We start from the raw sequence: 25,286 nt of genomic DNA, 5'->3' as shown, positions 1-25,286 counted from the left end.
TCATTTTTTTAACCGGTAACTGTAATACCTGTTGATATGGAAACAGTAAAGACACAATCAGCCACATTCCCGGCCAAATCTTCAAAGCTGTACGAGATGACATGGTCACCGACAGATAACACCACTGGTGGTTGGTGACTTTTTGTTACAAACACTGGTGATCCAGAGAGGTCAACTGCGAATGGTTCATCCCACCTGACTATTGCCACTGATACCCCTAATTCAACAACTTCAGTAACAGTCTGCGGACAGTTTATAACTAAAGGATCACGTGTGTCAACTGTAATGAAAAATGTAAATGATATGTACATGATATGTAAATGATAAATGATAACACTTTATGTCCTCTAGAAACAATTATATATATATTGGATGTCTTCTTGTGTAATTATTCCTAGCATTTTTAAAATTACCTTCATCTCAACAGTTTTAACAAAAAGAGAGCAGAAAGTTCATCTGAAAACAACTGTGCCTAGCTTTATAACGTTAAAATTAAGTATGCTACCCTGATAATAACTTTAGACTTAGTTTTAATTGGGATTTTATGACAGCATTTTGACTGCAATCAGTCCTTTCAAAACATTCAGCTAGAAATTTTCTTTTTTTAAGTCTATGTAACCAGAATTCCATAAATGCAACTTTCAAGAGATTTTGACACAAAACAGAATGTTAATCTGTTCAAAATTCTATGGACAAACTCCGAGGGTGTCATTAACCCAAAATTTCCTTAGCAACAAACTAAAGGATGTTATATGCTCTATAAAGCCTGGCCTATTTAAGCCTAGTTGAACCCTAGAAGAACCCAAGTTATGCTATCAGGTTTTCCTGAAGTGACTCAAATGCTGTTTAAAAAAATATGTTGCAAGAGTTGAATATTTTGAATTACAGAAAAAAAGTGATAAACTGAAATGCTTTGACGTTTTAGACATATCTACTGTGAGGAAGATGATCCCAGAAAAGTTCTGTTTTAGTGTTTGCACCGAAATGATTAAAAATAGATATTTTTGGCTACAATACGATTTAGAATACAGAGCTTGAGCCATCTACCTCAGCAAGTTAGTGAAATTAAATTATGTTCCCCATCACAGGAGGCACAAACCCAACCATCATTGTTTGTCGACTTGATAGAGATCACAATTGTCATGAACAATTACCCCAAACCGTTAAGAGGAAAAATGTTATTCCACTTGGGAGAGATTACAGATTTAATGTTTCTTCACAAACCAGATTGAAGATTTGATCAAGCCTAAATATGACATCGTTGAGCCACATGTTCATCACTTTTGCTTATGTTTTTCATTAAATTTAACAATGGTATATTCTTTCACATTATGTGGGTTTTGCCAATGTTGAATCTAATATCTTGAATCTTTTAGCATGAACTAATGATATATAGCACTGCAGGGTTTTGATGTCAACAATGTCAACATTCTACCTTGAGAAAACAAAGTAAAATGCTGCAGATTCTAGCGGCGCTATGACATCACAGACTTACAAAATGTCAGCTCACAGATGTGAGGAAACTCTTAAACGGAAGAAAGAGCTTTCTGAGTTGTTTGGGAGAGGAGTTGTTCTTCACAAACATCTCTGTCACATAAGCTGAAGTAGATGGCTGGGTTTTGTGTCCCCTTTTAAGAATTTCATTACCCTGGCTGCCAGGCAACAATCAATCAATGTACCTTGCAACCAATGTGACCAACAAATCTCTTATATACCAGCCAACTTTTAACTTGGATGAAATGTGAACGATGCTTTGCGACATTGTACATTCGTTCAATATTTGCTTATGGTTCCCTAGTTAGGTTTTCTGTGTGTAAACCAAGACTGTCTTAGCAAGGATAGAAAGTAGTGTTATATAGTATCAAAATATGAAAGTTCAAAGTTTAATATTTATTAATTAATTAAAAGACTTATTTCTGGCACTCATATTAAGATAATTATTCAAATCCCCCGGCCACCTCCCCCCCCCCCCAAAAAAAAAATTACAAAAACTTGTATAAAGCATGCACATTGAAAATTCAAGGAAAATGAAAGAAATTCACCTGCAGTGACTCGGACAATAAATGAGCAGACGGCCTGGTTGCCATGTGCATCCACGAAGACATACTCTACTATCGTATCTCCAACAGAAAATAAATCTCCGGAATTGTAATTGTTTGAAAGGAGTGAAACCAATCCTGAAGTATCGGATGCAGTTGGCTCTGTCCATATTACTTGAACCTCATCTGTGCCAGCCTCTACGTTTACTGTCTGGGTTAACGGGCAACCTGTAATCGATGGTGGTCTAGTATCTTCTGCAAAATTTAGTAGGAAAAGAGAGGAAAGGAAAACACTATTTTGTTGTTTCCATTGCAACTTTAATATGCAGAATTTCATGAAAAGCTGTTGCTCTTATGTAACAAGGAAGAATCCGAATATATTTGAATGCCAATTCTTCACTACTTTGTTCGTTTTTGTCTTTTCATTTTGTTGAGCATATGTTCTTGTATTAATAGCTATATTGTGCATTTTCAGTTTATAACCTTTCCCCCCCCCCCTAATTATCCTATCCATTTGTAAGTTTGTTTGAAATTTTGACTGGAATAAACTGAAACTGACAACTGAAACATATGTTGTCATTTTACAACCCAGAGATAATCTTAGCCAAATGAATGATGACATCACATAGTAAGAAATTCACAATAATGCATTTGCAGTAGTGAATGTATACAGGGAATGATATGTGAGTAAGTTTCTTCCGCAGATGTGATGTGACAGAAAAACGTGTAGGAGCCCAGTTTGATTTGGAGGGGGGGGGGGGGGGGACTGTAACGACTTGCCCGAAAAATAAAGCCAACATGTTAATGTACATATCATCTAGGCATGCATCGGTTATTACATCGCATGCCATCGTGTACCGTACGGTTCATGAAAGTTGCGCAGTATACCGCGGGATGCTTATGTAAACAACGAAATGTCTTATGTAGATGGAGAAAAAGCATGGAGGGCCAATCATGTCAAAACTCTCTTTTACATTAGTAATGTCGAATAAGTCGGGCAAGCTTAGAACTTTATTTAAATTACCAAGGAGAATATTTTTTTAAACTATTCAAGGGCGTAGGAACCGGGGGGGCTGGGGGGCTGGCGCCCCCCCAGTGAAAAATGTGGAGGGGCGGAAGTATCATTCCGCCCCCCCGGTTCGCAAGTCAGAAAACCCCTTTTTCATTTCCAAATGAGAAAAAAATCTCATTTGGAGCACCAAATTGCATCTAAGGCCAGGTGAAAATACAAAATTAATTTTACAAAATGGAGTGGGTGTTGAAGTGTGCTATATTGCACCAAATTGCATCTGAGGCGACCTGGAAATGCAAAAAATTCCAAAGGGGAGGGGGACACCCCCTCCCCTTAGACCCCTCCCCCAGACTGGCCATCAGTCTTCAGCCCCCCCCCACTCAAAAGTACCTTCCCTACGCCACTGAAACTATTGATTTCCTTTAGCTACATCATTGCAATTTATATTTCTTTCAGTTGTTGCCCGAAAAATTCTCAGCATATTGCCTGAGTTTTCACAAAAATATGTGTTGGAGGCGGGGGGGGCGCTGCAGCCCCAGCCCCCCGCCTCCTACGCCTATGCTTGTAACATGACTGTAAAACACAATTTTGGGTTTGTAATTGCAACGTACCTGAAGAAACATTAACCCGGAACTCACAGACAGCAGAATTGCCACTATTGTCTTCGTAGTTATAAACAACGTTGGTAAGTCCCGTCGGGAAAGTATCCCCCGGAGAGTGGCTGGGACCGATCAGATTGAAAGATCCAGAATTGTCGGTAACTGTCGGTTCTGGCCAGGTCACAACGACATTTGATGTACCTACTTCCATGTTAGCAAACTGTGTACCTGGACAATTCTCAATATGGGGTGGTGTGGTATCCACTTCATTGGGGGGGGGGGGGGGAGGGAGAGAAAAATAATTCAACTGTAATAGAATGTCATCACTTATGTTATCGCTAATTGGTAAACCTATATCAAAGTATTGATTATGTAAACCAGGGGTGGGAATGAAATTTTGAAAATTGAAAATTTGTTTCAAAATACGTAGGCCCCAACACTATAAGGATAGACAAACTACAATGACACAAAATATATTATATGGGAACTAAATGTATTCAGGTAGTTCCACAATGCACATTCTTCATCTCTTATGTTGAAATATTCAACCACAAGTAGGTCCTACTACAAACTCCCCAAAATTATATTTAAACACCTAGTAAAACAATTTTTATGTTGCCAAACTGGATGACGTTTGCCTATTATGTATCATTTCGCAATCAACATGATCATGATGCGAAAACTCAGTGTTAGCTCTGAATATGAAACCAATGATAAATTTGCACCATGAAAATCATGTTATGAGAATTGAGAATGTTATGATATAATGTCAAAGGTCATTTGAGGAATACAAATTTACACAGTTAAACTGTAAACGAAAGCATCAGTCTGGTCATATAGTAGCTAAACCCTACAGCTCCTATTTCAATGACATCAACAAATCCACATATATACCACTGATAGAGAAGAATCAATTAAAAGTCATCTATTTAGAAAATGCTATTAGGTCTAAAGCATTTTGCATAAGTTAAGAAAATGACCTCAAACTGCTTAAAATACATTATGGCTCAAACGTTCAATGTAATTGTATCATTCTTCGAAGACATTATGGCTACAGGGGTACGTAAGCTGTATTTCTGACTATGAAATATGCCATGAATATGTAACATTTCTTTCCATAGTAATCAACAGATCCTAACCTCACCTGGTATAACTGTTACATTAAAAGAACATGTAGCTTCATTATTGTCACTATCACTAAATATGTAGACAACTTCTCGTGTCCCAGCTGCAAACGGCATCCCGGGGAAAGAGTTTCTCGTAACCAACGCGTCTTGGCCAGAGTTATCCACGGCTGTTGGCTCTTTCCATGTAACGATGATGGTTAATGTCCCAATCTCAATATCTTCCTGGATGTCATCAGGACAATTCATGATGATTGGTGGGGAGGAATCCGCTGTTTAAAATGAAAGTATTGGAATGAAATGGAACTGAAAGACTAACTCATGGTATCTGCAACGTAATAGGCCTATCTCCTGTTATATGTATGCATTTTATGTAATACAAACGTAGTGTTGGCCTGTTTCTGTATTATTTAACATTATCAAAACTTGGGGAGGGGGAGTGGGGGCGAGGTGGGAGGGCGTTGTGTTAAGGTTGAAATGTCATTTTCTCCCAACCTGTAAATGTATAAATATGCTTTGGTGAAGCGTTGTTTTGTATTTGTTTCTGGTTAGTGTCGTATTAATGAAGAAGAAAAAAAGCACCTGGAAGGTTCTATTTTTTGCTTACATTCTACGACTGTAATTGTGAAAGTACACGATACTCTATTATTTGCCGCATCAGCGAACTCATAAACCACCTCCGTTACTCCAATCATGAAGGTATCGTTAGGATTAAGCATGTCAGATTGGAAGACTTGGCCGCCGAGGTCCTCGGCTGTGGGTGGTTGCCAAGACACTGCCACCGACTCCTGACCGACATCCACGGTCACAGTGATATTCGAAGGACAACTCAACAAGACTGGAGGCGTTGTATCGACTACAAAAGAATGAAAATAGATCATGAGTAAAATGGGACATAATAAAACTGTAAGCAATAGGTTAGTATTGTCCACACGCTCTGAAATAACCCGAAAATAACAATTATTGAATAACTGCTCTGACGAAAAGCAATTTGGACAGAGTACTGAGTTATATTTAACTCACCTTCAGCTACTGTAACTATGAATATGCATGAAGCAGAATTTCCCGCTCCATCAGTAAATATGTAATTCACCATCGTAGGTCCTGGAGGGAAGACATCCCCTGGTATATGACTGCTATACACAGTAGAGTTGCCGCTGTCATCGGTAGCAGAAGGCTCACTCCATGTAACTGTGTTTGGATCGAGTCCTTTCTCTCTTGTAACCGTGAGATTATGAGGGCAGTCCGATATTACAGGTGCCGTTGTGTCCTCTGTTCGACACAATAATGAATATATAAAAATTCATCAATATCGGTACACAACTTAAGCATGCCAAAATTGCTAAAGCTCATCAAAAGTACTTTTCCTGGTTGTCTTGACTCCCTGGACTATTCTCAGTTATGATCAGGCAATCAAATGTCAAAATGACGGAAAACACTTGGTGGGTGGCAGTAAACTGCTAGTTGGAAGTGTGACTATAGCATGAATTAACGGTTGATGACTTTCTAGTTATTGTCTTCAGCAATACTGGAAGGTTCAGCAAATGAAATAATGAATAGTGACTATTCTTCATATATAGTTTATTTTCGACATAAATGGATCGGCTCAAAACAATATTTAGCACCAGATAATAAAGTGCTTCAGGGTAAAAAGTGGAAATGTCACTAACTGGAACTTTACACATTGCGTCATTGAGTAAGCAATGCAGAACGGTCAAAAATACCCTCCAAGTGATCTGGGTACAGTAGTTAAACTCAATATGTGATATTTCACAAGACAGGGAGCAACGAATAAAATAAATCAATCAAAATGGTTGATGATATTGTAGGAAAAGTCCTCGTGTGCCTTACTGGAAACATTGTTTTGACTTTCTCCCACACATAGTTGAGGTGGAGGAGGTATACAACAATCAGGTAGCCCAGGGTTTTCACATGTCAACTTAGGTTCATATAATGTACTGTTTGAGACTTTTGACCTTATACAAGTTTAATTTTTAAGGGAACAAAACTGGGACGAGAATATGAGAAAGGCAATAAAGCAAACCTCTGAGATAACCAAATTTGGCAGGCCAAATGGAAATTATAAATAAGGTGGGGAAAGCTAAAAGGACAAGCAAATGTGACGCAAAAATATTCCACACTAGGTGTGCTTGTGTAATTTAGGATACAACGATGTGTTAACATGGTATGAAGATTATATATACACACAAAAAGCAGCGAGTTACATGTTGCAATGTGACTGGAATACTTATAATGATTGGGAGGAAATAATGAGATAAACAACAACGAGTTATATTTTACAAACAAAATGAGTGTTTGATATGATATGGAGTCTCAAGTTCACAAACAATTTAAGGTCAGTATAACATAGGATAACATCACTTATACACAATTATTTCTTCAAGGCTCTTGCATCTTTGGTACAAACGAGCTTTCATCACTGTCACAACAACTTCTTGTGTAAAATTACTGTCATGGGTGGAAGAAAGCAGATAGCTTAAAAGGTTTGACTTTAGCTTCCATGTACTGTATATTTTAGGCCCTTCCATGCACTCTTCATGACCATATGAATTTGCAACAACTTTTATATTTTCTAATAAATAGGCTTAATGGCCAACTTAATAAATATTGGTCATTTTTTGCCTTTCAGAATCTTTGTTGTTGTTGTTTTTTATTGTATTTATCTATGACTATTATTCACCTGTAATTTTGACCACAAATTCACATTTTTCAGCGAGGCCAGCAGGGTCCTCAAAGACATAGGTTACAGTATCTTGGCTATTCCTAGGAAAAGTCTCGCCAGAAACATGAGTACTAGTGACGAGCATAACAGGACCATTAGGACTGGAGGCAGTAGGCTCCTCCCACGAGACAGAGACGTCGCTGATGTTCAAGAAGTTGACAACGGTGATATGATCTGGACAATTATGAATTACCAAAACGGTAGCTGCTGATGAAAATAGACGAACTGACATGTTACTAAGATGTTAAAAGATTGAGTTCTGTCGACATAGGATTCCAAATCAGCAAGAGAGAGGGAGAGGTGGGTGGAGAGATAGGTGGAGAGAGAGAAAGTGTTAAGCTACGTTAAAAATGGCTTGGTAGGTAAATGTATAAACGCTACAAGGATTGAAAACGTCAGGCCATCTAACGTTTTACACAATTAGATAAAATAACGTCATTAGTCGCACAATCTGATGTATGACAGGGTATAAGTGACCACATCAAACAGACAAGTACACAGTAGTTATATTTATGGTGAGATTGGGATATTGCAAAACAAGGCTGTGGTGATTCGACTGGTATGTACGGTAGGGAGAAGGGTAAGGCCTTTAAAGCCCGAAGGTTTTCAATGACAATGAGGGAATGGTGAAGACAGGAAAAAGCACGATAAAGAAAACTCAGAAGTTAACAAACAATAAAGCATAGGCAGATGGAGAAGAAGGAATGCAATCACCGTTTGTCCCATTTGCGCCCGTCTCTCGCTTCTTTAAAGCGTGGAGAAACCGCCGGTTTATGAAAATGTTAGGCTTGCCAGCTACCCCAATCTGTCCTGAACGGTGATGCAATGGTAAATCACTCTCTGAATTTCGGAGGTAATAATCTTTAGTACCTGGAACTTTTAAAAATGGAATGAAGAGGTATCAAGTATCATTATGAAATTGACTAATATACAGCAGCCAAGGGAGCAAGTGTGTACACTTGTAATCTCTGATTGTGAAGTTTGTACACTTGTAATCTCTGATTGTGAAGTTTGTACACTTGTAATCTCTGATTGTAAGTTTGTACACTTGTAATCTCTCATTGTAAGTTTGTACACTTGTAATCTTACATTGTAAAGTTTGTACACTTGCAATCTCGATTGTGAAGTGTGTACACTTGTAATCTCTCATTGTGAAGTGTGTACACTTGAATCTCTCATTGTAAAGTTTGTATACTTGTAATCTCTCATTGTAAGTTTGTACACTTGTAATCTCTCATTGTAAGTTTGTACACTTGTAATCTCTCTTTGTAAGTTTGTTTAGCAGATCATAATTAAACTCACTTTCACAAAAGAGATGAAATATAAATCCTGCAAAAACCATGTATATTGAACTTATCTTAACAAGATACTAACAGATTTCTGGATATTCTGATCAAAATCTCTTACCTTCTAACTCACACCACTGTCCTCCAAATCCCTCAGGGCATCTACGAGTGATACAGGATAAAAATGTCATGTTAATGAGGTAAATATTAAAATTCCATGCTTGGCACATATTGTTACTCTAAACAGCTGGGTAGGGTAATGGGAAAAAGGCGAAAAGAGAGAGAGAGGGGGGGGGCAGGGGAGAGAGGATATGGGGTTTGCAGCACGTGAGGTTATCGGATGGCTTTTATGGCAACTGAAACCGATGGTACTCTAACAATAAATACACTGGGAAAATTCCAAACACTACATTCAGATCTTCTAAGCTTCCTGGAAATAAGAATGTCCATACTGTAATAATTCTTTGGCTTTGTTTTATAATATTGATTTTTTTTTCCACAAATTAGGAAGCCAATGAAGGTACAGAAAGTTAGTAATGTGAATGCAACTCAGTTATTACACAACACAAGTACAATCTTATATTTATAAACTGATAGATTCAAGAAAATGAAAAAGTTTTATCACATCCGTTCTTTGGTCCCAATTGCTGTACCTTGTCTTTTGAAAGACAATTTCTGCAATCGCATTATACATGGGTCTTTCGAAATTTTAAAAATGACAAACTTATTCGTAGCTCTACATGGCCGCAACGATATCGCTCTACCTACTTATACCAAGCAAAGAGTGATCTGAAGTCTGAAGTGCTGAGGTAATGCAGAGACAGGTAAGTGAGAAAGCTGAACAAAATCGAGGTATCCATCCATTCTTTCCTCTTCGATGAATGAAATTAGTTTTTTTTTTTTTTTTTTAAATTTCAGTTTAATCAGATATTAGGGATGAAAAGAGGGTATTAAATACATATTTAAATATATATACTCACAGACAGTCACCGTTTCCATCACATGTACCCCCATTGGTACAGTTGCAGGCAAGCTGGGCTACAACTATATTACAATTGACCCCTCCAAATCCTTGTTGGCAAATACAGAGTCCCGTGACAGTATCGCATGAGCCGCCATTGGTACATATTGGACAATCCCCTGCACAATCTTGGCCAAATGTTCCAGTAGGACATACATCAGTACAGCTGTAAAGATAGTAGATGAATATATTATAATATATGAATATATTAAGCTTATATATTGCGGCTACGTAAGAGAGTGCTATTTATTGCGTATATTTTTTTGTTCAGGTCAACACAATATTGATTGGCTGATGCTGTTTGTTAAAAAAACAAATGAAACATGACATGCAGTTTGCGTCAGTTTTAAGTTGTGAATTAGGTTTCATGTTTTTTTTTTCATCTAATAACACACAGAATATTGTGATCTATAAGCAAACATCTTTTGGTGTAGAAAAAAACCCAAAATTATAATCAAAACAAAAATATCATATTTTGATGGTTTCAATGGTATGCATTTCAGTCAGATGGTGGTATTACTATATGTCTCTTTATCATGTATGTGGGCTGTGCTGCCTATAAGCCAATTTTCACAGTTTCTTCCAGTTTCTTCCGGTTTCTTCCAGTTTCTTCCGGAAGAAACTGGAAGAAACCTGGAAGAAACAGGTTTCTTCCAGTTTCTTCCACGTCCCCGGAAGAAATAGGTTTCTTCCGGAAGAAACCGAACCCTGCAGGAATGTATACTCCACATTTAAATCGAAATTATGGGTTTACTTTGGTCTAAACTCTTCAACTCCTTGTACATATGTATTCATATTCCTTTTCTCTATAGGTGTGAACAGCTACAAAAGATTTTCACAAATATAGTCTAATTAAATAGCCTGTGAAAACTTTCCATACATCCATTTACATACATTTATATGTACGTAAATAGTGTGTTCGGTCACTAGATCTACTACAGGCCTTCGCAACTCTGTAGATCAGAGATTTTCCATTGTAGTTCTACTTTACTTTGATGATATCATAACAATTGCCGCGTGAAATGAAGTGTGGAACGAGTGAACTGAAAAGTTGCGTTTAAGCTATGCTTTGATGATTGCTGTGAGTTGCAAATAGCATATGTATGGGCGAAGTCCATATTTATATCACTAAGAGATTTCATACAATAGGCCTACACACCCTGAATCAAGATATAGTTTATAATACAGAGTTTCTGAGACAAATGTGTATGAAGGAAATGTTGGATTCATCCACCACTTGGGCCTTGCAAAAACATCTCAGAACTTGTTATGTTATAAAATTCTTCAGAACTTTTATATATACGTATCTATACATGAGAATTAAAAGCACTATAAAGTAAAAATGGTTATCTTTATAATTCGGCCAACATATCCCTGATTATTTTATATGATATCCAATGTATAGTATAGGACACCTTCCAACCTGACAATTAGTAGTGCTTAACCCTGAAAATTGAGTGGCTCTATTTGACTTAAACTCGATTAGGGGAGACCTGTATTTGTTACTCAAAGTTCCGTTTTCAAGCAAACTATGACCCAATTGATCAAAACTGCAGCCTGATTGACTAAATCCTTTTTTCTACTTCAGTGCAAGACTAATAATGACCGGTAATGTGATCAGTATGTTCATACAAGTTACAATCTTCTAACTTCATACTTCCTATATATATCGAGTAGACATAGGCGTAGGAGGCGGGGGGGGGGGCTGGGGGACTACTGCCCCCCAACCAAATATTTTTGTGAAAATTCGGGCAATATGCTGAGAATTTTTCGGGCACCTACTGAAAGAAATAACAACTGTTTGAGGGATGTCGGTGAATGAAATGCCTGGTGAATTTGAATTGCATCAGCACCAATATATTCGGTAATACACCAGTGTGTTTTTCATTGGTTAATCTTATATTATTATTATCATCATTATTGTAACGACTTTCCCAAATATGATAACCAATATGAAAGGGTAATAACGAGGCAAATGCTTGTTTGTAATTTGGCATGAGATGTGATAACCGACGCATGCCTATACGATAAGTACATTAACATGTTGTACGTGCGGAGCGCGCGAAAAATTAATAACACAAAATTGCTCTATTAGGCAGCATCTTAGAGCCTGTATCAAGGGCGGCGGAAGCACTTTTAATCTGGGGGGGGGGGGGGGCACCGACATCAAAGGGCACTTTGCAGAAATTCGATTGGACTGATGAAGCCTTATATTTAGTACCCTTTATAACTCTTATTGTATTATCTTATTTGCGTATACACATCACTCCATCAACGCCCCCCCCCCCCCCTCAAGGAAAACTTGCATACTAGCCTGCAATATCCAATGTGCAAATTGGGAAACAAGGAAAAAGTTTTCTTTTGAGACAAAATGAGGTGAAATCATGCTATTTGCTAATGTAGGAATCTTCGGAATTAGAGTTTATTTCTTGTTAATATCTTAACAATTTTTTTCCATTCGAAATAGCTTTGAGTTTGACCCACAGAAATTCATTCAAAGTCAGGGGCGTAGCCAGGATTTGCAAAGTTGTATGCACGACTATCTGAGCGGAGCGCCACCGGTTGGCGCGGAGCGTACAAGAAAAATTTTGGTTTTACAAACCCCTCAGATGGCCCTGTGCCCCCCCCCCCCGGTTCCGCCGCCCTTGGCCTGTATACACTATATACAGCATTATTAGTTGCTGTTGAACTCATTAAAATGATAAACCGAAGTTGTAAATACAGCTCAGAATAATATGGACAAACTGTCTTGTGTATTGAAGGTAGAAGTACTATTAAAATAAAAAAGGAAACAATTTCCACAGATTGAGAATATTCGTTGTATATAATATTTTCAAACAGAGCTAATTCATCGACCAAGTTGGGTTTTTTTTTTTTGTCCTTAAATAGATTCCCTTACAAATATGACGCAAACTATATGAATATTTTCATTAATCTCTACTAACCAAATACGACAAAATGGGGGGTTAAACTAAATTGGATCATTGATGGAAATAATGAACAAGTCAATAAACAAAAGAAACAAGAAAGCATCACATGATCACACCTGTTAATTTTACGTAGGCATCCTAAAGGTGTGACGTATACCATCCTATTAAATAGCTGAACAACAGCATTTCACCCTATACAGCCTAATTCCATTCCATATTTGATTTTGCTTTGAGGTCAACAGGAACCAGCAACAATGTAGATATACTGATAATATTGTTTGCTATTGTCATAGTTTCACCGTTTTACCACTAAAGACACTGCGTCTATCAATTACCAGCATGCTGATACCGTAAGTCTGCACAATTGATACAAAAATTTCAACTATTCTCATCCACAAAAATGGCAGAATAATACATTTTGGTAAAATATTTACCACAGATAAAGTCATAGAGGGTGCTGACAAATTCATTGGCGATGGGAAGGTAAGACCAGAAAGGGACCTTGTTCTTGCCCACCTCATATGACAAATTTGCTAAAATGGTAAAAATTATTTTAGAAAATCAATAGCTTTAAGGCATTGAAGACTCGCCCCAAACAGCGTGCCGCCATCTTTAAAAAGTTAACTTTCCGTTGCTTGAAAGTGAAGTTTTTTCTCTTGTCGCTACAAAATGCAGACAGCAATAAAACGTGATACCTTGTTATATTTTGCTGGGCCTGAGATGTCCATCGCTGTATCGTTTGTACACTGTGCTATGGATATTGACCGCAGCTGTATATGTACTGACTGTACACTAGTGTCTAATTACCGACGGTAGCAAGCTGTGTGTATTTTCTGGGATCGATGGTGCTGTCCTAACACTTCTGTTACACCTCATTCGAAACTAGGTCAGATTACCGGCATTATACGTTTCTTTTTGCGGGAGTCTTCACACCCTTTAATCTGGGGTAATAAGTATTTGCACTGCACTGGTGATTTAAACCTTCCCAATGTTGCCTCGGGTTCACAATGTTGTAATACAGAAAGGTGTGTACACAATTGAGTGGTGTATACTTGCACTTAAATCCCACCTTGTTGTCCCTTGAGGAGTCAAGAATTGAATGTACCCATAGATTACATTAGATTCTTATGATCTGTTGCCACTTTGAGGGTGCAATTTAACTACTTACCCTTGGCCAGTGAAGCCAGGTTCGCAGATACAAGTTCCATCTACTGGTTGGCAAGAGTTTGGACATTCGCAAGTTGAGGAGCAATCTTGTCCATATTTACCGGTGGGGCAGGGTGAATCACAGAGGGCACCTGCGAGGTAAGAGGAACGCAAAGACGTTGGTACAATTGGATGTGATATAAAAGCATACTAAACAGTATGCAATGTCAGATGAAAAGGACATGGGGGAGGTTGTGGGTGGATGGTAGGTGGGGGAGGTGGTTTTTGAGGGGAAGGTCTGGGGAACGATGGAGGGGGAGGGAAATGGGAGTTTAGGAGGAAGCAAATGATGGCAAAGAACACGCTCAAAACACGCTCAAATCGAAACTTCGAAACATATGTACATTGTGTATATAATAACTTTTCTTTGCAGAGTGAAATTGGTAAAGGACTCATTTAGGGAAACAGAGGTGCATTATTTTCGTACTTGTTATAACAACTTGTTTTGATACCTAGGTTGATGTTCTTCACAAAATATGGAGCTATGGTAGATTTAAGTCTACATACATTCTTGGTGAGTATAGATCGTGGGAGGGGAGGGGAGGGAGGAGAGGGGGGTGGCAAAACCAACCTGTATATCCAGGTGGACAATAGCACTCGCCGTTAACTGGATCACAAGTAGCTTCATTCTCACAAAGACATTGGTTGGCACAATCACTACCCCATGTTTCACTTGAACAAGCTGTAAAAAAAATGTATATATATAAACTATAAAACTAGGACATAGCCGTAAAATCTGATAATGACCATGCACATGTAACATGAAATCACATGACTTATAAGGAATAAACTAGTTTCCTATATCTTCAGTGTTGCAAAGTTGAGCAAAAACGTCCCCTAATTCATAAATTTTTGACATTTTTATGATATGAATGGTTAGTCTCCAAAGAGTGCAAACAATAAACTTTATACAATGTTGGTAGTCTGAAAGTGAATCAAAATGAAACTAATCAGGGAACGATTCGATTAACAAAATTAAGCTAATTCAAGTATACCTTTATAGTGCACATATTACTTATCATAGTATTCGGCTGAAATCGTGACAGTAAGAGCAATAATGTTAGTTTAAAGAAAGATGGCGTTGATGACGAACAACTACTACAGTGTCTATCAGTCCAGCTATACATATGTATAACACAGTACATGAATTTAGGGGACACACACAGTTATTACTATACACCACCAATACCACAACGTACAAGAGCGAGTACGCTTGCATGTACTATGTAGAAGGTAATTATATGGTTGTAAACAGAAATATCCCTGGTGGGAGGGGGGGGGGGGGTGTTTGGTAACCTTACAATACTACAAACTGTGACAAATCAGTACAAGATATAATTTACGATATAACCAAAGACAAATAAGTTATAAAAGAATTGGTTGTGATTATTAAATAGGTTAATCGCTTACGAGTGCATGAATCACTAGTTTGGGTATAACCATCACAGCAAACAAGAACTTCTCTGTAGTTTAGGAAGAATTCATAACTGTATGCAGCACGGTATGCAGTCCTGTAGAAACAAGTATACAGATTAATTTAAATGAAGTCATTAGGGAAAACACATCTTACACCAAAGCTGTGATTTTATATTATATTATATTATAAATATATATATATATATATATTTATGTATATATATATATATATATATATATATATATATATATATATATATGTATATGAAAACACAAGAGCTTTTTGAAGCATATATATGAGCAATGTGCACAAGACTGGAATTACAGTTTGAAGGTGGCTATTGATCTGAAAATACTCAGTAGGCTACTACGTCCTGGTGGAAGGGATCTAAGGAGAAGGGAGTTTTTGCTGTGTTTATGTAAGGTGGCTTAGCTGCAAAATGGTGCTATCTTTAGCAAGCAAATTTGAACTGATTATAAGTTTAGGAATTCTCTTTATTTAGTGAATGTTTCTTAACTTTTCCCTTGTTTGTTCAAAATATTCATTTATAGTAGGCATTTTGGGGGCTGTGGCAATGGCAACCCCTTGATTGGTACCCGGGTGCTTGGTTACGTCACTGACTCAGAGCATTGTTCAACTGAATTTCTAAAATTTAATTTGCTCATTTGATCTTGAAAAGTATTATATGTGTTAAAACCCTAACGTAAAATGAATGTTTCGTGAAAAGCTAACCACCATGCCATACGATAAATTCTACAACTGCAACACCATACTAAAAATACTCACCGTTTTCTACTGCATGTGGAGAGAAGTCCGCATGATGTGTAGTAAGTTAATTCATACTGAGCCATCGAGCTGACTGTTCGACGGTCGTTAAAGCTGTAAAATTATTTGATAAAAAAGAAAAGAAAAAGGGTTCGCTCTTTAAACCCGCAAAAAATAAGCAATAAGAATACATGTCAAAACAGTTGATATCAATTATGAGTAACGTATATTGCGAACACTGCAAACATGCCACAATGGGCTGCAAGATATTTGTTGTAGGCCAATTTCAATGCCTGATTTAGGCCTACAAACAAATAAAATAAAATAAAAAATACTTCCGAAAAAGTATAGGTGTTCACAAACAGTCGTTCTTTAAGTCGCATATGGTAACGCTATTGAGAATTTCTTATGTCATCCAACAGAACCCCATGGTACTCTCTTGGTCACATAATAAAACACAACACGTTTAGAAATAATAAAAAAAAATAATAAAAATATTAAGTAAGATCGAAGAGTACTAATTGTATTTTTTCCAGGTGTGAGGAAATCTGCCCCCCCCCCGTTCTCCCTTTAGTCCCAAAACGTATATGAAACTCAATATATACCGAGTTGACTGAGAGCCACAATGAATATACTAATTCACAACAATTTCAAGAAGTTGCCTTAAGATCAATATTTTCCAGTGTTTTCATTTTGCGCTAATATATCATTCCAGATGAAATTATTTATCAATGATGTTGGAACCTATTGGAAGCTGTCAGACGCCAGGATGCATGGAACCAATTCCCCGGAACGGGGTTAATGGAGAAATGAGAGGATGGGATATCACAGATAACTTATTACATATGTTACCCGGTATCTATGCAGGGCTCTGAATTGCAACACTGTGAACTATGAAGGTTGCACTCATCTTCTTCTATTCCCTTTACGCGTTTGTACATTTATTACTAGGTTCCATATTCTTTTCGTTTTCAACCCCCCCCCCCCCCCAAGCAAAAAACATTGGCTCAGTACACTGTAATTGTTTAGTATATTGTGAGCTTCGTTACAAAAGTTTCCACTCTGCTTACCTTTCTGTCCTCGTACAGACATGGTCTCCATCTTGGCTAAGTGGTATGGAATCTTGGCCACGAGTAAAGCCAAGTAATGTAACGTAAATTATTACGTAACCAAACTCCTGCGTCATATCTCAAATGACGTAACGTGCAGTCTGTAAAATTAAATGGCACATTACAGTAAGAATTAAAACAAAACATTTATTGATTTTTTTTTTAACAAGGATAAATCATATGAGAGAATTTTGCATCGTTTTTCCCCCTTTTTATAAAGAGCTGGGTACGTGTCATTCCAAGTGATCTTACACATTAAGTATGTTCCAATAAAGCCCAGCCAGATTCAATCGAGAACACATGTATATATATATATATATATATATATATATATATATATATTTGTATATATATGTATATATGTATATAATATATATATATATATATCTATATGTATATATATATGTATATAATATATATATATATATATTTGTATATATATGTATATATGTATATAATATATATATATATCTATATGTATATATATATGTATATAATATATATATATATATGTCAATATACAGTGTGTGTTAATATACAGTGTAATCCCATAACGAATAAACCATTTCAAGGGTGATCTCCACAATATACTATACAGTAGTGTACAAAAAGCTGGCCATTATCCTTACCAGGTAATAATAGTAACGATACTGTCCGATTCATTAAGTCGTATTATCCCGTACTGGGCAAAGAGTTGCGCATACATTACATGGTTAATGTATATTATGAATAGAGGTGGAAATTGTTAGTTATAGTTGTGTTGTATGTCAATTTAGGTGGAGATATTCAAATCCTGTCGTAAACTCCAAGTAATATGTAATCGTATACTTAACCATGCATGTATATGCATTCATGATGACAGTGGGTGCCTATTTGCAATTGGTTTCGGATTACAACCATTATTAATACAGTACATAAGCCAATACAGTTGAAGTACAATTGTATACGTCTTTCTCTGGTTTGACTTCAAGCCGAAATTTGTCATATATAAATCCCACCCCATGTTTTTATATTTTTTCATTTTTAGTGAACTAAGGCATATTAAACTGTTTACTGCAATATTCGGTCAGTGACTAAAGTTTCTGTTTCTCAAAGTCGAGTTGGAAGAGAGAAGTTACAGGCTGCAGAACAGAAAACTATTCTTTATAGTAGTGTTTAATCTGATACTTGTGTCTCTAACTCTTTAAAACACTATATAAAATACAAATCAACCACAGCGAAGTGGAATCAACCACATTACGTGAGTTGCATATTCTCTGTTGGTCTATTGTCGGGACGCATTCCTTAACTTCACCCACGAAATTTGTCATATTTCTATACCATTATATAATTTTAAGGCGATAACAGAAAATAAAGGTACTGATAAAAGACACATTCCCGACTTCTGTTGTTTTCTATTGTCCATTATCGCAAGTTATATATATATAATAAGTTAGTTGTAACTGCATTGTATCGCTAGATTATTACAATTGATCTTTATCATTTAGGAAGCATGTATGATATGTTACAACGTGGGCTCAAATTAATACACTCCCTTTTATTCAATTTCCAACCCATTGTAGTGGAATATGTGCTATTTAATCTGTCCAATATTTTAAACCTTGGAATGAAGTGAAAAATTATACATTTTGCGAAAAAATGTGTATATATATATATATATATATATATATATATATATATATATATATATATATATATATATATATATATGCAAATGCATTGTCCATCAAGTAAGTTGATAAATGCTATCACAGATATAGTCGAAAAATATGTAAGAAATTCAAGTAATAGGCAGTCATCCTAAAATTTCAGCATCGTGTTTGTTGCTTTATACTTCCTATAGGTTTTTTTCCGAGACATCTTAAATTGTTTGTCCTTAGCTTCTGAGAATTAATTAAAAGGGGACACCACCAACCTTTTTGAAATGTATTTAAATTATAAGGAAACATAGCGCCTTCAAAAGGTTAACCTCAGGAAGAACTTTGGTTTGGATAGTCTAACAACAAGACCAAAAAAAGAGGAAGTGAGATTGCACCCGACCAGGCGCGTAGCCAGGAATTTGCCAAGGGAGGGGCGAAACTGTAGATTCGGCATTGAAAACTACTAAGCGTAGCGCCACCATGTTTTGCGCGAAGCGTACAAGAAAATTTTGGCTTAGAATGCCTCCCAGATCGCTGGAAAAGGCACTTCCCAGGCCTTGTAAGTTGCATCTTAGCATTTTCTCTTTTGAAAATACTAGCGATATCATAAAAACATAAAAAAAAAAAATTATGCTCAAGGGGGGGCGGCTGCCCCCTTCGCCCCCCCCCCCTTGGCTACGCGCCTGCACCCGACACACACAGAGAACACAGTTACTACTGTAAATCCTAAAGTTTTGTTCCAAATTAAAAACCGGATCGTGATATAAATTGGTAGGACGTGCTATTACGAGTACCATAAGAACTGAGGATAAGTGTCATTCCAACAAATCCAGTTATTGGGATTTGTCGGGATTACACATATCCTCAACCCTTACTGTAATCCTAATAGCACCATGCTACCGATATATCAGATTTGTCAGCACAATACAAGTAATTACTGTGGTACAAAACTTGAAGATTTACATTAGTTACTGTAATCTCTGCGTGAATCGGCTGGCGATTGCTATGTGTCTATACAGCCATTCCGGCTTTTCAATTCCCCGTAAATATATATATATATATATATATATATATATATATATATATATATATATACTGCAGTAAATCTCAAGGAGTGCTGCTTTAACGCTGACTTGATGATGACGTCATCTCCTCAGTGCAGGCCTAAATGTTAATGTCAAATCATTGTTTTAAAAATTATTCTGATAAATCAAATCAGAACATATTCTGTTTACGTCATATAAACTATAAACTACAGAACATTATTGGAACACATTCAAACACCATTTGTATTTGACAAATTTATAATACATTAATAACATATGTTATGAAAGGCAATAGAAAGCCTTTTGATATTGCATTTGAGTTTTATGTTATATCCGAGGATCTGACCTATAATGAACTGTGTGTTAGACTAAGTAGTTCAGCTACTTTCATTGATGGCACTCATCATAGGTCTAAAGGGTCATTTTTATGGACCAAGAGCAGTGCTTTTGAACAGTCTATACAACATACCAATATGAAGTTTGTAAACAAAGTCATCCTTTAAATTGTGGGGTAAACTAATGATACATGTTGCTGTGAAATATTTTTCTTGCATAACGGTGGCGACCGGAGAGAAGTAAAATGGTGCATATCCATTCATTTGTCGTGATAATTCCTATGAAATAATGTGCACGATTAAGTGACGCAGGACACCAGAAACATATGAATATACTCACACACATATACATTCGTTTATATAACTATTAAGCATTCACATACACACACACAGACCTCTTGAATATGATACAAACCTTGTTTTAACAATCCTTTTCCTTGATTCTCCTTTTAGCGCCAATACATGTATATCAGTGTACAGTGTTATTCCAATAAGATCATCCCGTGTTTCCTATAGTCAGATGAACAAAACCGTCTCCGTTAGCCCTGATATACAGATGAAAATACAAATATTGTATCAATTTATAAATCCCACATTCCAGAATAAACCGAACAAATATATTATCGTCGTGTTTAACATGACCTGACGTCACCAATATCTCAGTAAGGATACTATAGGCGATTTCTAGAGAAGCGTTCCAGTGTTTGGTTATGTTGTAATAAAGGTAAACTATCAGTTGTAGGGTATACCAAGTATAACCATTGTACGTAACCTATCAGCTATGGCTGGGTACCAAGTATAACCATTGTACGTAGACAGCCTGAATGGCGGTGGCGTTAACTAATTGTATTTCTTTCATTTTGTTCATTGAGACGTGACCGTGGGGGGCTTGTATTTGTGCAGTTTTAGTGACTCAACTTTTTCGGCTCTACGTGTGACCTTGGTATATAGTGTCAGTTAATTGTTTGCCATTAAAGCCTGAGCTTGGCGATTCTTCTATCAACTGGTCAAATTTGCATAACTGGAGAGCATTTACGGTCCTAATCTTCTTTACGCAATCTCACAGTTAAATTTGCTCCGGCTGACCTTCTTCTTACCCCATATTAAGTAACAAGTTATATAAATAAATATATATATATATATATACAGGGGCGTATCCAGGATTTTCTAACCCGGGGGGCGCGAATTACTATCTAAGCGGAGCGCCACCATCGGTTGGCGCGCAGCGTACAAGAAAATTTCTGGTTTTGATACCCCCCCCCCCCAGATCACCGGAAATGGCGTTTCTCGGGCTTGAAAATGACCAACCAGATGTACACTTTTTGCCTGAGAACCAAGTATTTCCCAATAGTTTTTTTTCCATCCATAACCTTTCTGAAGATTGTCACCAGTCACAAATCATATTCGACCTGATCGCATGTCCTGTGGATCATTGCTTTTGTAGGTGATTCTACGTCGCGGCCCACAATACCCGTCAGCCCCACTTTTGAAGGTTTTAAGCCCATTATTTGTTGAGAATTTGAAAATTCCCATTTCTCGTGAATAAACTCACTTGAAAACATACCCATAATGTTGCCAAAAATTTCATCTATGGACAACCAATATAGAAAAACCTCCTCGAACCCCTAACAGACCGGTCAATAATTGCACGAGTAGAGGGAAGTGTGATGAAGAATGTTGGTGAAGGAATTTTGGAAAATTCCGACACAGTTAATTTATTGGTGTAGAAATATTAAAACTTCTTATAACGGCTATTATAAAACTTGGTTTCGGAAATGAAAACATAGCAGATATTTCCGAAACCGAACATTACACACATAGGCGTAGAAGGCGGGGGGGGGGGGGTGGGGCTGCAGCCCCTAATTCGCCATGTCTAATGTAAAAGAGAGTTTTGACATGATTGGACTTCCAAGCTTTTTCTCCATCTGCATAAGACATTTCGTTGTTTACATTAGCATCCCGCGGTATACTGCGCAACTTTCATGAACCGTTCGGTACACGATGGCATGCGATGTAATAACCGATGCTTACTTATGTGACATTTACATGTTGAACGCGCGCTTCGCGCGCGAAAATTTTTGGTTATTTTTTTCGGGCAAGTCGGGCAGTTTTGAGGCTGTTCATCCTGGAACGCCATTTTCATGCTCACTGATATGATGTGATATCTGCTGTTTGCTTTAGAAATTCGAACAGGCGCGTAGAGAATAATTTGCCAAGGGAGGAGCAAAGCCTGTAGGCAAATTATCTAAGCGTAGCTCCACCATGAGTTGGAGCGAAGCGTACAAGAAAATTTTGCCCGAAAATGCCTCCAAGATCGCTGGAAATGGCACTACCCAGGGCCATTTGTTGGCGCGAAGCGTACAAGCAAATTTTTGCCGAAAATGCCTCCCAGATCGCTGGAAATGACACTTCCCAGGCCTTGTAAGTTGCAACTAAGCATTTTCTATTTTGAAATTATTTTTTGATATTTTTGATAGACCATATATAGTATATATATAGATCATTAGTGAGAGAGGAAAAATGGAAACGTCAAAAATGGAGGGGTAGGGTGAGGCACACGCCCCTTCCGAAATCCTTGATCCGTCACTGGCTACCCTGCATGTGTATATAGGGATCAGCGCCGTAATGATGTCACTGTTCCTCTTTCTCTTCCCGTTGTCTTGGCGTTTTCTTCTTCTCCCTCCTTTTCTCCTTTTTCTCTCTTTCTTCTTTTTCTTTACCCTTCCTTCCTCTCCTCCTCCTCTTTTTTCCTTTTTCTTCTCTTTTTTTCTCTCCTCTTTTTCTTACCCGGGGGGCGCGCGCCCCCAACGCCCCCCCTGGATACGCGCCTGATATATATATATATATATATATATATTGAAATCGTAATGAGTTGGAAAATCCATAACAGTGAAAAAACTTCCAGCCTCCCATGCAGGAGCAGCTACGAAAATTGTTTACTACTAAGTAGAACGGTTTGTTTACAAGTGACGAAAACTTCACGCGCTCAATGCAAAACAATATGCATGGTCATGATACGAAAATTTGATGGTGCCATAAATGGCCAACTCGTCAGCTATCCAGTAATGGGTAGAGTTTAGCTAGTGAGAACTTCTATCAAGACTTAAGATACCACATTTCTTTTAAGATTTAGTGTGTTAAGTCAACGGGCTTTAATAGGCGTATATGCTACCTTAAACACTGTATATTCAATGTAACTTTCACAACGGAAAGGTTCTATCACAAAATAAATGGTGAATTAAACGAATTCTATAAGCATATACTTTCTAACAAAATTAAATTAAAAACGTCAAAAAATTGGAACTAAGGTAATTAGTTTATGCGTTTTATGACAGCATCACGGTGGCGTTTTTCGCACTGTCAAATATTTATAGTGGGGTCACTCACTATATACACTTGTTCTAAATAGTTTATAACCGTTAGTTTCATATTGTGTTAAGTTGATGTGAAATTGTGTTATTCCATTAAGTCAAGCTCGGACAATACCTCCACGTGCAAATGTGGTACCAAATTGCCTTGAAATAATTGTATACGTAGTTTGATTTTTACTCAATTCAGAATTCAGCAACAACAGAACACCCTATGCAAACATTGGATGAATTGCCCAGTCGCAACTTTGCGTCAATCCGTGGAGGCTGTAGCAACACAATGTAGCAACACCCTGGTTAATCGCACTAACATTATTGTTTATCAGAGCGTGACGAATCCTCACACGTGAGGGTGGTGAAGAAACTGGCTTGAAATCAATTGATGTTCGCAGTAACTTCGAGAGCTATGCAGCGGGGCCGCGGGGACCATCCTGTCATTCATCCATTTTCGAAATCGCATCATGTCCCATTCTTCACCGGGTTGTTTTATAGCAGCATTTTCAACCTAACGGAAAAGTAATTGGCAACAAAAACTTGTAGAATATCCCTGACAGAAATTAATTTAGCGAAAACTCATCTCGATATATTTTAATTATCACTATAAATAATTGCTCTTAAACTTAACAGTTATAACATTGCTTCAGTTAACAGCGATATCCAGTCGCAAATATTCCAGTCACTCATAATGGGCGGCAAAGGAAATTCTCCCAAAGTGATTTTAAAGTAAAATGGAACTTTAGTATCACGTGATGATACCGAAATTCCTTAAATCTTGCTGAACTCAAAACCAATATCACTGTAACAACATTTGCGGAAACACTATGGTGTTCTATCCTGAGCACCACGAAGTTCATTTGCAAATGTTCGCAACTACCACTGAAGAGACATACTCAGTTAAAGGGAAGGTGTCGATTCCACTACCGTGTATACATGTGCGTACTTTCACCATTTTTTTGCAAGGGAATGTAGAACGATTTTAAAAACAACTAACTTTTTTGAGACTGACTCCCTGAGTGCAACAACTAAGTAGAATTTTGATTTGTAACTTGTACTACTGCACATTGTTATTGTCTGGGTGTATAGGGGGCCGGGGGGGGGGGAGCAAAATCCCGGGAAGATGCAACATATTTAGAAGATAAATACATGTCAGAAAAGGACACAGTTTCCTGGAAAGTATTTCAAACCATAATAGGGATCTTAAAGATTTCAGCTACGTTTACATTGAAGCGATCTTAAATTGCAGACATATATTCTGAGAGGAATTCCATTTCATTTGAATGTAGCCTATAACACTGCTCATGTGCATTCATTCATGTGCTTGAAGCATTCTTTATAGTAAGAGTAATATAATATAGCATCTGTGAACTGAGGTACACGGAGAACGATATCGTTTCCTTTTCTTCATATTTGTACATTGTATTTATTACTCTTGCTGTCATTGCTGTACGACCACGCTGAATTTGCTTCCAGTTTTGGGATTTATACTTAGCATCGTTTTGGGACCGACTTTTGATTTTCCATAGGGGTGTGTGACACCTCTAAACCCATGTATATACGTCCCTGAACGTATATATTCACTTAAATATCTCGATATGTTTTGTTTTTTTCTTCTCTTTTTTGAAGTCCAAACTTTCCATTTTATCACA

At 37.2% G+C, this 25,286-nt stretch overlaps 1 protein-coding gene across 5 annotated transcripts in view; it reads right to left on the bottom strand.

Moving 5' to 3' along the window:
* LOC139966726 (hyalin-like) overlaps positions 1–21,010 on the bottom strand; it is a 34,499-nt gene extending 13,489 nt beyond the window's left edge. Inside the window, exons 1-16 of one of the 5 annotated variants that reach the window (XM_071970035.1) lie at positions 20,688–21,010; positions 17,213–17,352; positions 16,164–16,256; positions 15,371–15,471; positions 14,532–14,642; positions 13,923–14,052; positions 9,784–9,990; positions 8,925–8,965; positions 8,232–8,393; positions 7,476–7,724; positions 5,798–6,046; positions 5,382–5,630; positions 4,795–5,046; positions 3,663–3,914; positions 2,043–2,294; positions 29–280 (exon numbers count right to left, since the gene is read on the bottom strand). In XM_071970035.1, coding sequence (XP_071826136.1) covers positions 29–280; positions 2,043–2,294; positions 3,663–3,914; positions 4,795–5,046; positions 5,382–5,630; positions 5,798–6,046; positions 7,476–7,724; positions 8,232–8,393; positions 8,925–8,965; positions 9,784–9,990; positions 13,923–14,052; positions 14,532–14,642; positions 15,371–15,471; positions 16,164–16,256; positions 17,213–17,328 — 2,716 coding nt within the window. In that variant the 5' untranslated portion in view covers positions 17,329–17,352; positions 20,688–21,010. The remainder of the gene's footprint in view (positions 1–28; positions 281–2,042; positions 2,295–3,662; positions 3,915–4,794; positions 5,047–5,381; positions 5,631–5,797; positions 6,047–7,475; positions 7,725–8,231; positions 8,394–8,924; positions 8,966–9,783; positions 9,991–13,922; positions 14,053–14,531; positions 14,643–15,370; positions 15,472–16,163; positions 16,257–17,212; positions 17,353–20,687) is intronic. The other 4 variants (XM_071970036.1, XM_071970037.1, XM_071970038.1 and 1 more) reach the window with 4 other exon arrangements.
* Positions 21,011–25,286: the final 4,276 nt, after the last annotated feature.

This window comes from Apostichopus japonicus, chromosome 4 (genome assembly GCF_037975245.1).
Source record: "Apostichopus japonicus isolate 1M-3 chromosome 4, ASM3797524v1, whole genome shotgun sequence".
NCBI classification, from domain to species: Eukaryota; Metazoa; Echinodermata; class Holothuroidea; order Aspidochirotida; family Stichopodidae; genus Apostichopus; species Apostichopus japonicus.
Note: the sequence above shows the minus strand (reverse complement) of the source record. Positions and strands in the feature narration are given on the sequence as shown.